At 37.3% G+C, this 16,952-nt stretch overlaps 1 protein-coding gene across 1 annotated transcript in view; it reads left to right on the top strand.

Annotated features, from left to right (window-relative positions):
• Positions 1 to 16,952, top strand: part of rngtt (RNA guanylyltransferase and 5'-phosphatase) — an 87,683-nt gene that overhangs the window by 55,080 nt on the left and 15,651 nt on the right. The window contains exons 12-13 of the mRNA XM_015057527.1: positions 1,028 to 1,096; positions 13,432 to 13,532. Of these exons, the coding sequence (XP_014913013.1) occupies positions 1,028 to 1,096; positions 13,432 to 13,532 (170 nt within the window). The remainder of the gene's footprint in view (positions 1 to 1,027; positions 1,097 to 13,431; positions 13,533 to 16,952) is intronic.

Genomic DNA, 16,952 nt, shown 5'->3' with positions numbered 1-16,952 from the left:
GGGGGCACAGAAAATGTTTGGAAACCACTGGGGGGGCGCAGAAGAAAAAGTTTGGGAACCACTGATTTAGGCAATGACAGACTACAAAACTCAAGAGGTAAACCGGTTCTATGGCGATATACACAAAACATACAGAACGCCGTTGATTAGATATCCTTAATTTCTTGATGGGGAAGAGATTTCAGTAAGACAGTATTGCAATGACAATATCGACTACAATCAGTCCACATTTTCAAGTCTATTTTTCTGTCTTTGTTTCCAACACACTTTGTAAGCTCAAGCATCTCTGCCACAAAACATGAAATAAGGGCATTAAAGGTACTAAAAGTTTATCCTACAGGCAAAATATATTATTGACATGGTAGATATCCAACAAAATCTTGCAACCTTTTAGGTATTACCCATATGCCCACCAAATAAGTATAGCAATTTAAATGGGAACATTTTCTTTTTTTGAAACTTCCTCCATTACTAAAGTTGGAACAAATGCATCGATTTAAAATATTTGATGCCCTCGCTACAGTTAGGTCAGTAGTTGATGTTTTTTTTATAGTAAAGAAAACATTGTGTTACTATACACCTCTGCCGTTTCCCCTGGGTTTGTCAGGTATGCTGCTGTGTGATTTTTGTGACTCAGTTGTCTAGGTTGATGTTAATGGATGTAGTGAAATCCGTCTGGTCCAGTCATCAGGAGCTTAATGATTTGCTCTTTTCTTGTCCTCAACCTGGTCTGTCGGGTTACAGATTTGGATCTCTCCATCATGTGTCATCGGACAACAGATAAGGGCTTAGTTTCAGAGCTAGACGGATTTAAAGATAGTATCATGCTTGCGCTTAGAAGTGTAAGCCTTCTGGTTTTCTTAAAGCTTACTTATTTTTGGTTTATGTCCAAGGTTGTTGCCAGGCTCTTTGGCTGGAACTGAGTTTATAAAATAATCTAATTTAATCTGTTTCAACCTAAAACTTTCAGCTACCATCTGTGTCTGTTAGTTTTCCTTAACAGAAACTATGTCTTCTTTTTTTTCAGCTCCTCGAAGGCAGCTTCACTTCCCAAGTCAGCCATGAAGTCGATGGACTGATCTTCCAGCCGTGTGGGGTAAGTCACCATCCATGTTTGGCAGTTTGTCATTTGTCAACACACAAGTTGAATGTCTTTTGCTGATTTTTCTCACTTCGGGGTTCTACATGAGTATCAGACAGCTTGTCATTACCAGCAGCTATTTGTCACTTTCTGCAACAGGACTTGTCCCTATGTCATTGCAGAGTAAAACCACACTCTTACCACCTTCACATACACGGACCTCTATGTGAGACATTAAATCAGAGATATGGAGGTTTGTGTTACGATGGAAGTGGCCTTGACGGAAAGTCTGATTTACTTTGTTTTAGAACAGCAGAAAATCACTTTTATCTCCTGACAGTAATGCTATTGCACTGTTCTTCCACTGCGATGGACCCGGGAGCCTATATTTCTTTGTGCAACACATGAATAAATCTGCATAACATTAGTGAAAGAAGGAGCTGAAGTGAGTTTTTTTGCACATTATCCTCTGTTTTACCTTGATGTTAATCAGCTCTGTACTGTCTCTTCTATACTTTGAATGCTGCAGTAAAGTTCAATTTACATGGTCATTTGCTTCAATCTACGGCAGTTTAATTATGACACTTTATAGGTGAGAGAACATGTAAATCTCTTTTATAAGCTGACATAATTTTCTGAACTCTTAATTGATATATTTGCCAAAGTACCAAAGTCTTCTGAAATCTTTATGGCTTCTTCCAATGTTGCCATTTATAAGATCCATCCATCCATCTATTTATAAATACATGCATACATACATCCATGCATAATATGCTCAAGCTTAGATAAGCTGATCCAACTCCTTCTCTCCAATGATTGCAAAAGGGATTGGTTTGAAACTATTAATATAATATATAATATAATTATATATTAATAAGCATTGATGAGACCCGAACTAGATACCCTCCTCTCCACAACTTCAGACCACCTCAGTAAGTGTGCAATGGCTAAACTGATGCACATTTCCATGGCGAAGCTTTTTTAAATCTTTGATTCAGTCCAGACTTGTGATTAAACTATCCATTGTTAGAAAAAAAGTCTTGACAAAATACTATAAGGACATAAACAGAATAGAAAAATAGTATATCAGAGCATGTGCAAAAGTATACATACGGTTACTATGTTTTCACAGTGTTGAGAAAGTACCTCCTGGGAAAAACTGCTTTAATCAATCAATCAATCAATCAAATTTCATTTGTATAGCACATTTCAGCAGCAAGGCATTTCAAAGTGCTTTACATAATTAAAATAAAATCAGCATGTGAGAAAGAGATTTAAAAAACAATTAAAACGTTTATTGTTAATTAAAATATTTATTGTAATATAAACCTAGCTTAAATCTGAGTTGGTCATTAACAATGAAAATAGGACAAGAAATGTCTCGCGTGAATCAAATCCAGTAGATTTCCAATTAAGCAACCCATACTGTAGGAATAACTGGAGCAATGTATTCAGAGTCTGGACTATTGCTTCTCTGACCAAGGGAATGTCGAACATCTCGACATTGAGTAATCTATAGGACTTTAGCACATTTAGGGAATTTCAATCAGCTCTTTTGATTGAAATTCAACAGATGCTCTTTAGCATTTTTTTTAATTACTGCCCTTATTTGCCTCCCTGGTTTCCCCTGGAATCAGATCATCATTAGATCGTAGCATGATGATTAGCACTGCACTTTCACTTCCTGCTGTTACGTGCCATGGAAAGGATTAAGTAGCAATCAAACAAGCAATTAAAGCTTCTCTGCAGCTTGTGCCATATGGAGACTGTTCACTCATAAGCATAGCTTTCTGAAATGTACTAATAATTATTTAAAAAATGCAGAGCAAGCAAGCTGCATCTTAAATCATACATAACTGTAAGCAGGATAGTTAGGAATACGAGACCTTACACTATTGCCAGAAGGGGTTTCTTGCTTAGAGATTTGAAATTCAGATTAAAAGACATAGAAAGTACGATCTACTAATAGGGGTTTAATAAGATTTTGTGGGCCGCCGCCCGAGATTTCATAATGTAATTATAGCACAGTATTTCTCATCAAAATCTTGGCTGATTTCTTTCTTTTTTTTATAAATGTCACACAAGCAATCTTTGCCTCCAATGTGAATTAACCTACAAGAAACTCACACCTTCCTGAGGTTTTTGTATATAGTCCTTTTCACTGCAGACATGAGTCACATTGAATTATTTTAAAAAATAAAATATACAAGTCCAAGACCGTGGTGTTCTGCACTGTGAAAAGGTGGACTGCACCGTCTCGGTTCAGGGTTAGTCTCTGCCTCAAGCAGAGGAGTTTAAATATCTCGGTGTTGTCTTCACCAGAGATGGGATAAAACGAGAGCTTGACAGACGGATTGGATTTTCATCTGCAGTGATGTGGAGTATGCTCCAGTCTGTCGTGGTGAAGAAAAAGCTTAGCCCAAAAGCAAACCTCTCTCCTTCTTTTAGAGATTTTCCAAGCACATCCCATGGGGACTAGACCCAGGGAAAACCCCAGAACCCACTGGAGGGACTGTATATCTCACCTGGGAACAGATCCCCCCATGAGCTGGAGCGTGTTGCTGGGGTTTCCTCCTGGACCTGTTGCCTCCACAACCTGAGCTCAGATACGCCAAAGACAGAGAACATATAATAACATCTGTGATTTTTAAAGGGATTCATTTCAGATCTAGAAAATGCCAGTGTTTCTTCTCACATTCTGTGGCTGTGCTTCTTGAAATTTCAGGCTGATCTGGTTATGTTACTTATTTTACAACTCAACTCTGTGCGCTTTATTTGGTTTTCAGAGATTTAGTGGGTAATTATCGCTGTCATTTTGGGTTTCACAGCGAGGTAGCAACAGTTCTCGGGAGAGCCGTGCAATGAAAGTTAGCCAAAGCTTGCTTACCCATCTGCATTTTCTGTCCACTATAACAGAGAGACCATCTGCGTTTGCCTTCCCCCAGGCTCTTTAACTAATGCCACAGTCAGGCTCAATATACATCTCAGTTCTGCAATTCCTGATGCTCTGTTGTCAGTTTGGTAAAATATAATGTTTTCCCTCTTTTTACTGCTGCGTTTTGATTAGTTTGTTGTGTCCGTTCCCCCACATGAAGAAAACCAATTAGATTTGGTTCTGTTACTTCCACACTTGATTACATTCTAAAAGTGTACGATTATTGGTGTCTAATTTAGCTGCAAATTGTTTGGCATTATGTCTAAAAGAAAAAGTTTTGGAGAGTGTACAGACTGTTCAATCCTGGGAAGAAAGCAGAATTAGATTTAGAGCAGTACCATGTTGTTTGCCCCTGATGTGATTTTGTGTTGTCCTCTGTAACCTCTCTGAATTTTATAGATCGTAACTAATAGAGCCAGAGACAGGGCTCTCCAAAGAGTGGCAGGCTGTTAAATGTTAGAATGTATGTGTCTGAGCATTTACTAGATCTGCAGTTAAAATGGCAACATCCTCATCAGCATCCCGGTTAGGGATTAGGAATTTGCTGTCAAACAGAGTTTTCGGATTAGCTGCGGCAGCTTTGTTTCAGCGACCTGAAATGATTGCTGTTCGTCAAACGGGAGCGGAACGGGCAAGGGCAACAAGGCAGACATTCTGTCGATGAGAAATCTGATTGCATAGACAGGCCGTTGTTCAGACAAGTCAATTTTGCTGTCAGGTGCCTTTTATCATTCCCCTGATATTATTCTCGACTTTGAATTGGACAGAAGTTCTTTTATCTCACTGCAAGGCTGTGGCTATTTCTCTCTTCATCTGAGAAATTAGTGCTATTTGGCCATTGTTCAGACTCCCCACTAAGAAGTTCATAATCACAATGATTACTGATTAAATCATCATCATTATAAAGTTTCATGCAAACCAAATAAAAAAAGAAAAAAGACAGATGGTTGGGTCTGGACCTGAAAACCCTGAAGGAATAATAATACTGAATAGACCTCTACCTGTAAAATACAGTCATATACAAAAGAAACTTGGCAAATTCAAATATTGAAACTGTGACAATTTTCTAGCAGTTTTTAATTCTTAAACTAATAAAGATAGTAGCTCCTCAAACCACCTTCAGCAGCAGGAACCTGAATTATTTTCTGTATGACTTCATGAAACACGTAGAGATAATTTGGGCTCAATCTTCGTTATAATCATAATTCCTTCATTTCAGTTCACCTCAGCTCTCGTAAGGTCCAACCTCAGCACTTCAGTTCAGTTTAGCTCTGGACTTAGACTTTTTTCTGCACAGAACCAGATTTCTCCTGCCCATTCAGTGATTGAATGGACAGAAGTTCCTCCAAAGTGCTTACATGTAAGTCACGTGCAGTTTAATTTATTTAAATAAATAAATGCCTGCATCACATCTACACACAATTCTATCTACATATCTTAGCACCATTCGTGCTTTAATCAAATCACCAGTGTTTGCATATGAGGGTCTAATCCTTTGAAAAACAGACTTATTTTTATGACTCCTTGTTGAAAGAAATTGCCTTGATATGCCACCTTATGTAAATAAGTGGTTTTTGAATCATTCAGAGCAGTGGGAGCTAGAATATTGATTTTTAGGGAGCTCTTAGTGCTACCCCCTAGTGTGAGCATTTGATGTTCAGCATTTGGCAGCACATTTCTCCTGTGGGGGATTCCAGAGCTCTACAGTGTTGGCCTCTTTTGTAAGATGTGATGTCCGCTGCTTTTGTTTGTTGAGTTTAATCAGTCTTATAGGCCAGAGACACATTGGCTCTCATGCTTTAGTGCTGTCTCATTTTCACATAAGTGTCACCCAGGGGGAAGTGACCACCCACAGATAAACCAATATGCATTTCTGTCATCATACCTGTTGTAGATGTTACCAGTAAAAAATGTTTTAATTTGAATTTAAGCTTTATTCAGAGTACATTTAAAATGTGAGTAACTTGTACATCATCAAGCATTAGATGTTGAATTGCTTAGCAATTTTACAGATAATTAGTGTACATGTGTGGCAAACCATAACATTTTCAGTACTAAAACTTACAGTTTAATCATTGCAAAAATATTAATATACGACTCAAGTAATCCAAGGCATTTCAGTTGCATCATTAAGATGTAAAAATAGCCCTTCGACAGTTTGGGGACTTACAATGTTTGTGTTTTGTGTATTTAGGCTTTATGTATGTTTTCATGTAGACACTGCAGTGCCTTTGTGGTGAATTGTGAATTGTTTTTGTTTACTTTTGTTGATGTCTACATAAAATCAATAAAAAAATAAATAAGTAAAAAAGATGCAAAATTTAGGCACTTGTGCACTGGAGGACACAGAAAATGAGAACTGATGAGAATATGTGTGGCATGCAACGAAGCTAAGGAGCATTACATCATTCAGATGGTTACACATTTCCATGGTTGAATACTGAAAATAGCACTTTGAGATTTCTGCAAAAAAAAAAAAAAAAACAGCTTATGTAATCAAATATTTTTAAAGCAAAATTTGCCCTCGTTGATTGAAATATTTCTTCATACCGAAGCTTTGACGATGGTCTTCCACATTAAGTTGAAAAGAAGGAGATAGTTGATTGAATGTTTCCAGAAAAGTCTGTAACCCTGATAAATGGAGAAAGAATTTGGAGAAATATTTGATGCTGAGGCTTGATGGAGGCCAACATGAGTAATTTAGCATGACATAATAAATCCTTGATTATTCCAATTTTATTGGTGTTATCCATTTATGTACCAGCTCTCCCTCATTTTGTAACAATGTTTAATCAGGTTATGTTTATAGGTGATTATAATTCTGGCATTTGCTTATGATAATTTTATAATTTATGGTTACTCCTAGTTTGCTTAATTGGTCATCTTGATCATTTTAAAGTAAGAACATTCTCTCTTTCACTACAAGGAAATGTATTACCTTGCGTTTTTTTCTGAAAATATAATTTTGAATATATTCGCTTCATCCTAAGTAAATTTTAAAACTACAAGTTTGTGACTAAATTACTGTTTATAATATTTTAAAATGCATTATTAATGTTGCAAAATATGATTGTGGTGGACTCTTGGAGATTTGGTAAACTGTACAATTTGAAGGGCATTGAATCCATACTGTGCATCCCAGTAATATGTTTCAGGAATTGAATAAAACTCTCCTACTGAGATATATTGACTGAGATTAAAAAATAAAAAAAAACATCACCAGGGTAAATAGACAAAGTGATGCACAGTAAAATGTGTGTTCTGTAAAAGAAACAGCTAATTTATTGAAAAATCACTAAATTACAATAAAGAGGAACGGGCACTGATTCTTATAAATGCATATATTCTTCTAAATGTATGACCCACTATTCTTTAAATTACCTCTTTTCACGGCTAATACAACAGTTTGATATTGTTTTTTTTTTTTTTATCACTTTCACCATTAGCAGTCAATAATATGTACAGCCTCAAGTCTTTGATTTTTGTTCCTCCTTAAATCCTTACACTTGTGTGGTGTTAATCTCTTCTGTTGTGAATGGGATTTAGGCTGGTCTCGAGGTTAATCTCAGCAGGGGGTTCTTGAAATGAATGTCCATTAATATGGGTACAAAGGTTACCTCCACACCGGCGGTTGCTGGATGCTATCTCGGCAAACACATGGTGTCCTTGAAATGTGTTTTCTTTGTTTCAGCAGCATTGAATAAATTCTGAATTGATAAGACAACCATTGCTGCAGATGATGAAACCGCTTCTAAGAACTGTCCAGATGGTAATCTCAGTGTAAAGACTTGAAAGAAGAATGTTTGCTTTCTTGTTTTTGGCAGATCATTTAAACTGTGCAATAGAAAATCTCAGTAAGTATCCAAGCTGTGATATGTTTGCTGCTGGTGATTAGATTATTTGACAAATTCAGTTGTTTTTTGTTATGTAGGTGACCACATCACTAGGTTAATGTGCATTTTTCTTGGCTTAGATATCTCTTACACCTGATTTACCTCATGGTTTACTCATTAGGTTTTCTATTTCCCCATGTTCTCTTATTGTTTATCACAAGATATAGCTGTTCTGCTGCGCCAGGGTGCACCAGAACCTTGGCTCAAAGGTCCCCATGGTGCCAGTGGGGTTCTCAAATAAACCCTATGCAGCGTCTGGGCTGAAACTGAGGGACTGCTCGTCTCCTAGGAACAGATTTATTGGACTTTTGTTGCCTTTTGTGTGTAATCCACAGCCCTCTTGAACATTACGTCTGCCCTGCAGCAAAAGCTGCTATTGAAATGAGGCTTAAAAAAATATTTTAATCAAAGGAGTTTTCCAGTAAGCCCTCTGGAAAACTTGTTTTGCTCCTATGTAATCAGCAATTCTATGAATCTTTTGTTGATTAAAATTGCTTAATAATGTAATAGGGAACATATTTTTTATGCGACAGCGTTTTTCCATCAATCATGCCGTCTAATATTTATGGATTACAGTTTCAGATGTTGCCTGAATGAAATAAGCTTTCTATAGCTGTGAGTTTCTTCACTGATTTGGTTTAATAGACTTTGAATTTCTCCGAAAACGCAAATTATCCCTAACAAAAGTGAATTAAAAGCTCAATATTTAACATGCATTTGTATTTTGTTGATGGTAATATTTATTTGACCTTAAGAAGGGTTTGCAAAAACAGTGCAGCTGTTTCAGGGAAAGAACGAGCATGCTCTCTGAATATAACTAGACTTGTAATATCCTGGCAATATTACAAGACTAGTTATTTTAGTCATTGCATGAAGGCAAATGTATTATAAAACACCATAAAGATACCTCAAAGATGTGCCACTTCTACTCAAATGTTGCAATTCCCCTAAAATAGCTTTGCATCATTTATGTAATGCATGCAGACACACTATCTACACCAGTAAAAATTCACTCACCATTGCATGTTAAATGCTTGGTACCTGACATGGCAGGAGACGCTCTGCTTTACTGTTAAATTTAGCTAATGATCGTTTGAACCTCTCTTTTCCTTTTTACTTTTGCTGTTTCCTTTTTAGGGGTCGCCACATTGAGTCCTCCTCCATCTAACTCTGTTTTCTGCATCCTCTGTTCTCATTCTAACATCCTTCTACCAATATTCCCAGTGCTCTTCTGCACAGGTCCAAGCCGTCTCAGACTGGCCTGTCTAACTTTATCTCCCAGTCGTTTAACCTGCGCTGTACCTCTGGTGACCTCGTTGTTAATCCTGTCTGTCCTTGTCACTCCCAAGGAGAACCTCAGCATCTTCAGCTCCTCCACTTCCAGTTCTGTCTCCCGTCTAGATTATTTGAACCCCTAACAGCAATAATAGATTGAGTAAAGAATATTGACCTTTTAACCTCGTATCTTCTGGTGATAATTATTAACTGGGGGGAAAATAGAAGCGCAGTAGCACACTGTAAATTTTATTCTTTTTATCGTAATACACATACTATGTATAACAGGCCACATTAAAAGCAGCACATAGTTTATAGATATTTACTGATGTGACAAAAGTTGATATTTGACAAAATGTACTTCATTTATTATCATTTAGACTTCTGTAAAATATCCTATTAGATTAACCCACATATACAGCAGTTGAAGCCATTGATAACAAAACCTCCCGTATCAGTCCTTGCAGCACTGAACACTTTTTTGTTGTTATTATTTGGGCAGTTAACTCTAACAGTTATTCATATTCTCTTTTTATGAACATTTAAGTTCTTCAACATTCTGATTCATTAAGTTGAATCAGTGCAATGAATAATGATTTGTCAGTCATAGAAAGCATGTTAACACCAATCAGGTGATTCCATAGAGCTGGAACCTTTGCATGCATTAGACGATCTGAAGAATGACATATCACTCAGATTATGTGATCTGATCACAGATACTGTTTATCTTCAGAATGTATTAAATGAGACCACTTTAAAGATTGCAAGTTTGGATTTGAATTGCATTTTCCTAAAAATAGCCTTCTGACATTTTAATCTCTGCACTGAATTCTGCAGAGCAAAAAAACAACAACAAAAAAACAGATGTGAATATTCTCCAGTTTTTTGTTTACTTCATGTCTCTTTTTAAATCAATAAAAGCTAAATTTCCTCCAGAGGAAACATTGATTGTGTTAGATCAATTACACCTCTCCATTTCTCAACTTTAAAAAGAAATTCACATCACTGTTGGGGGGGATGTTTGATAACTTGTAGCATAGTTTATGATCTCATCCCTCCCTGTGTTCTCATTTGTCTCTTTTACCTGGCTTTCTTCTCACCTGCAGAGGTTTCAAATCAGGTGAGTTGATAGTGATGCAAAAAAAAAAAAGAAAGAAATAACTGCAGGTTTGGTTAGGCAAAATCCAAGCTGAGGTTGTAACTCTTAACATTTTTGCAGAGCCTTAGCTCTTGAAAACGCCCCTGTTGTTTTTATATATTTATTTATTCATGCTTTTTTTTTTTTTTTTGCACAAATTGCACAAACCATTCCACCTTTATAGCACTGCTGTTCAGCTATAGCTCCTCTGATGATGCCCCTGCTGCAGCTGTTCAGTCATATTCTTTCCGTGATGAGAGGTGCTGGGCCATTAATGTTTGTGTAGGCAGTGCAGGGATGTTCTCTGTGGTGTCGTATTGGATGAATTTGGATTTTTTTTTCTATAGATAACGCTTTGTGAATCAAAATACTATGTGATATTTTTATTGCTGTAAATTCAATATTTATCTTGATCCAAAAAAAAAAAAAAAAAAGGTTTTAAAGAGCTCGGCTGGAGTCGATTTTTTTATGCTAACACAGTAAGAGCTCCTTTGCCACCTACTATCACCTCATGCTGGATTCTGTGAAAGCTTTTACTATGAAAATATTGAACTTGACACAAGTTGTCAGTTCATTGATGCACTTTTATTTCTGTATTGCTGATTTCAATAGAGCTGGAAAAAGGTTGAAGAAATGTTGCAGCTTGGTATGTTATTTGAAAGACATAAACCCAGTTAGGATAGCCAATAGTTCCTGGGACAAATGGTGTGTTTGGTCTTTCAGTATTGTTAATTTCATATTGTAAAACTAACTAAAAATCAAACTGCATTACATTTTTTATAACTTCTTTGTTTTTGATCCCTTATAAGTTTTTTTTATTGTTGACTATCACTACTTTTTGTTATTCTTCCATTAAGTATCAAACAGATTTCATATTGTCACTTTCCTAAAATATATAGTTTTTATTTTGCCAAAAGCATTTTTGTAAAGAAAGAAGTGGTGATATTTTTGCCAAAACAACTGTTGGCAAAAAATTATTTATGCCATTGTTTTTGGAAGATGATGATATTTGACATCAGATACACTTGTTATACATTTACGTTATTTTTCTATGAAAGATTATTTGGACTTTTGTAAAATAAAAGGAAAAACAATAATTAAAGGATGACTAATCAATAATTTCTGAGGGTTTTGTTTTACAAATTTCTGACTCTACAGTGTCAGGAAATATCTCTGTTTTAATATTGGAAATGTATGTCTTTTATCACGAAAGATTTAGTAATTGCTAATTCAAGATTTCAAAACCAGATTTTATCCCAGTTTTTTTCTTGTAAATATGTGAAATGATTCTCAACATTTAGAGTTCTTTGGCAGAAATGTGTTTTTCTGAGCCCAAATGTCTTTACTTTATCTACAACGAGGCTAATAACCCGTCATATTTTGCTTTTAGAAGTGAAATAAGACATTTACTAATGTATTATATGGATGCTTCCATTTTTTCCCCTCACACTCTGAAAGTCAAAGCCCCTGACATTCTGATTTGAAACAGCAGGTAATTTCTATGCAGTGGCACCTCATTACTTGAAAATGAATGTGATAGACGAGAGATATGCTCCTGACGGCAAGGTCGACACAGACGGTCGCTTCAGTAATAAACTTTTTTTATATGCAATCACTTATTGACTAGACTAACAATAGTAATGAAAGAGCAAGTGCATCAGGCAACACATTTTCATTTAGAAATGAATTTGAAGGCTGTCTGTTGATTCTACCTGCAGTCTGATAGGCCTTTCATAAAGTTGTTGCCATGGTTCCTCTGGCATGGACTCATTTTGAGAAGATATCACTGTAGTTTAAAGTGGTAGCATACAGATTTTAGCACACAGGGTTGGGAACAAACCTGAATAGATCCTCTGGGACTTTTAGTTCATGCTGTTGACAACTTTTAAATATTTTTTTGAGTTTGTGGGGCTCCTTATTTGCATCACATTGTGTGATTTGAATTTGAAATGCTACATAGCCTCCATGTAAAGCATTGAAACTGCCGCTGAAGCTTACAGAAATTTTGATTTGATGGCATCAACTAGCTATAAAAAAAAAAGACGGTTGCATGTTTACCACCGAGTTGCATCACCTCATATATTCAGAATAGTGTTTGGAAGCTGATTTTCCAAATTATTAAACTTTTCTACTTCTATTCATTATATTCAGCTCAGCAGTTTGAGGCATTTTTTGTATTTTGTTGTTGTTGTACAAAGTACTGTCAATTTTGCATCACTGTTACTAATCAGAGGTATTTCAATTCATTTGCTGATACAAAATCCCAGTTATATGCTAAAAAAGTGAATGCTGTGAATGCTTGAAAGATCCCTTTCAAAAATAATTTATTTCAGTGTTTTTGAATTCAGGGTTTGCTCATAAACTCTTGGGCATAAAATCATACATTTAAATTTTAATCTCTAGGTCAATTGGTTTTATTTGGTTGAGGGAAAGCTGTGTGAAAGTGCCTTGAGTTTTATATAATCCAGAAAACACAACAACTCCACAAAATCCGGTTTTCTGTGTTTCTTCTGCCTTAGTGGCCTAACTTTCCACCCGCTTTCCACAGGGGTATACGAGGGCCGAGTCTAGACCCTCTTTACTTTTTCATGCACTGTGACAGTGCAGGTCCTCCTGAGGAATCTTGTCTGTTTTCTCACACGTTCCCTCGCAGGAGACTTCTGTTACCTGGCAACCTGACAGTGACAGAATTTGGTCATCTGTTCCCGCCTCCACCCGTCGTCATGCCTTTACATTCCTCATGTTTCAGTGCGCTTGATTCACGTCCTTCGAAATGTCAGGCGCACATGAATAATCCAAGCTGCAGAAGGAAGGATGCGGTCTCGTACTGTACGCCGGTGCACGGTGAAACATAGTTGTGATGTAAAACCTGGAGTCAGGGTGAATCATTGTGCATAAATATTTGTATTAATCTATTTCAGCCAGACATTACGCCGACAGGACTTGTTAGTAGAGAGTCCGTTTCATAGGGGTTTTCTTTAACTTTCGCCCCCAAAAAAAGTCCTTCAGCGATTTGGTTCTTCACCGTGTTGATGTGTCAAATTGTCGCTGATGTTTTCTGGAAAATCAAATCCGTTCTACGGTGTTAAATTTGTTGTCCTTTCCACAGAGGTACAAAGCTGGGAGATGTGACGACATCCTCAAGTGGAAGCCCCCCAACCTCAACTCTGTGGACTTTCGCCTCAAGATCACCAAAGTCGGAGGAGAGGGGTGAGTGGCTGTTGCCAGGACAACGCTCTGCCTGACAAATCCAATAGCACCTATCATTTCGTTACACAACACAACACAACACTGAGAAAGCTACTCTTACATGCACACATATATTAAAAGCTGTGGATGCAGCTGTCCTAAAACCACGTTAAATTTCTCTGACGTTAAAACTTTCTTTTTCATTTCATGTCTTTTCTTCCCCCTTGGGGTTTAATTTCTTCCTTTGCAGTACAGCCGCACTCTGACAAAGATAACTTCTGTCTCCATCGTTGCCTGTGTGCACCCGTTTGCCATCTTGTGTCGGGCACTTTTTACTTTGCTGTACAAGCTTTGTCCTTCTAGTTCTTTCAATTTTGTGGGACATTAATTATTCATTTCCAGTACTGCAGATTCAAGCCCTGCTCCTGATAAACATAACTGCAGAAAAGCAATTTGGTTGTTAAAAAGATAATCAGAACCTGAAAGATATTTTGGACCACACAAATACACTTTGGAATCTAGAAATGCGAAGCTATTGTAAAAGTAGGAAATGTGTCAAAACTTTATGTGACGAGGTGCTCTTTAGCAATTCTAATAATGGAATATGTCAATAGCGGATGATTACGAAGTATATAGTCTGGATTAAAAAGCTATGCATTCTCAATGTTGACGGGAGAATCTCCTGAACAGCATGGAGGAAAATGTAGCAATTTCTTTAGAAGACTTTTTTTAGTCAATTTTTTATATGAAATATGGGAGATACATGAAAAACAGTATTATCTCTCTACAGTAGAGATATGACATTTACTGCAGTTCTTGCCTTAAACTGTGGATTCCACTGGACGTCAGATCTGCCTGTACTCAGTAATTCATAAGGAAACCATTATTTTCTTAACAGACAATTCAAATAAAGTCTGAGCCACAAAATAGGACAAACATTCTTTCAGTCTCTACTCTGCTGTTCCTCCTGCATGATGACAATCACTTGAGGACATAAACAAAGTGTAAACCAGATGTTTCGACGCAGTAACAGCAGAATAATGCAGCGGATTCTGTTCAGTTGGGATGAGGATGCCAACAATTTTCACACCTTCATTTTAGTTTAGTTCATCTTCACTCTGCATGTTTGAATTTGGTGTTAAGTGAATTTGCTGATACAAATGATACAGGTGAGGCTGAATTGGTAGGCCTGAAAACCAATCCTTTCACCAGCCACTTCTTTAGGTACACTGCTTGTTAACACAACTAGTTAATCTATCACGTCTCGGCAAAATAAAAGCTTTAGGGATCTAAACAGGATAAGCACAACTGGCTGAAGTTAATGCTGTTTGGAGGTAATTTGGCAGAATCCAATATGGTTGTTGGAGCCTAAAGTGCTGATCTGCTGAATGTTCAAAGAATGGACTGAGTGGTTCGAGACATGTTGATTTTTGTTTTTTATCTGCACGGTAAATTAAACCACTAGTGCATTTGAGCACAACCCCAAGTAACCAATAGTCTGGCTGTTCAGTAAACTACTCTTTTCTGTCGACTCAGAGCACCACATTGTCCCCTGTTGTCTGAGTTGTTGTCATCTTTCCTCTGAGAGCCTTTTGACCTCTGTGACTGTTCCAGCTCTTTAGCCATGAGTGAGCCCACCTCCATTTACCAACAACATACTCCGAGGATGACACCAGGGCACAGCCGCTCATTCTACTCGAAAGACGGCCAGCCTGTTAGCGTCTTTACTCCTCCCCTGTGTGTGGGAGAACACAGACAATCATTGTTGCCATTTCAGATCTTTTTGATATTTTCCCAAAAGATAAATTTTGCTGGCAGAGTACCGATCGCCACGACTTGCTTAGTATCGGTGTAGGCTTTCAGATCTCTGCTTAGTTGCTGTCTGGAAGAGAGAGATGGAGGTAACAACTGTTTATTCATCAGCCCACACAGTCAATCCTTGAGCACATCTTGTTGCACCACTGAGGCATACAGCCTTGAAAGTTTTATTACCTTCTCTGAAAGCACGCACAGAGGCAGACAGTGATTATTGTGTGGCAGTAGGAGGGAAGAAACGGAAAAGGATAAAATGGAAATATTGAGCAATTGCAGAGACATTGCCAGAATCCTAATTAAGGATGGTGCCTAAAAGTATTGTATAGATTTCTGGTTTCATTACTAATTTTGGCCAGCATTCCCTCAGAAAGCAGGATGAGTAATGGTTATATCATAGTTCAATAGATGCACTGGGATTTTAGGAGCTTGGGTAGCTTGAATTACCTCTCCCAAGGCTGTTGCCCAAAGCTTCTCGCACCACCTTTCTATTCCGAGGAATCATTTCCATTACAGCATCATGATCCATATTTAGTCTATAGGATTCTAGTCAAGTTCATGCCCTGTAAAAGCATTAAGGTGAGCTTCAGCGCAGAGTGAATTCAAAACCTTGCCTCCAAAGTGAATGAAATTAGAAAATTGAGAAGAGGCTGGAAGATTGAGGGAGATTTTTTATGCTCCAGTTTTTCTAACACAGCAAAGAAGGATTCGATTTGTAAAACGTAAGATGGCGAGAGAGATGGGTTTCTGACATTCATGCAATCTAGCAGAATCCTGCAGAACAAATCTGGAGCCAGACTTTGAAGTCTCTGCCATTATGAATAGATTGACTTCAATCACTGCAGACTTGTAGTTCAAGCCAGGTCTTGATCACAGAGAATCACATTTTTTAGGATTTTGTGTCGTGTTATACAAGGGCATAGCAACATTGTGTGCATTTAAACATTTATAGGATGATTATTGAAGAGTCAATAGTTTAATAGTACATATTTGATAATACTTTACATCTATAGATACAAATGCAGGGTTTTGATTGAGGCCATAGACTTTATGTTCTACCAACTACGGTTTTCATACCTGATGGTAAATGAATGATCTAGTCTGCTTCCTTTTCTTTTACATCGCCTTTTACATTGACATTCAAGATGAATTATGGGGGGAAGAAAATCTTAGCTGATGCTTCACTGATGTTTTGAGGAGCACGAGTTTGATGACATGACCTCAAAATTCTCCAGCTCTCATTTCAGTCAAGCAGCTGTGATATGTGCTGGAGAAATAATCCATGAAATCTCTACCTTTCAACTTACACGACTGAGTCAGGGTTGTTTTTGTAGAGAAAGGGCCACCAACACACCATTAGGCACGTAATGACACTTTCTGGTGCTGGAAGTAATTAGATAGTGTTCAAAAAATGGCTTAATAAAAACCAATCTCCAGCTGAAAGCCATCAGTTAAAATGCCTGTGCCTCTGAAAGGTAATTTGCCTGATAAATGTTGGTAGACGAAAGATGTTTAAACCTTTTAAAAGCAAAGGTGCAACAAAAATAGCAAGAAAACTTTACTATTACTTTAGTAGGCTAATCATTTAAAGTGGCTCCACCTTGAGCATCAGCTCTCCATTATTATTCT

Source organism: Poecilia latipinna, unplaced genomic scaffold, assembly GCF_001443285.1.
Source record: "Poecilia latipinna isolate Pla-1442-1.1 unplaced genomic scaffold, P_latipinna-1.0 Scaffold61, whole genome shotgun sequence".
Classification (NCBI taxonomy): Eukaryota; Metazoa; Chordata; class Actinopteri; order Cyprinodontiformes; family Poeciliidae; genus Poecilia; species Poecilia latipinna.
This window is presented reverse-complemented; position numbering and strand designations above follow the sequence as displayed.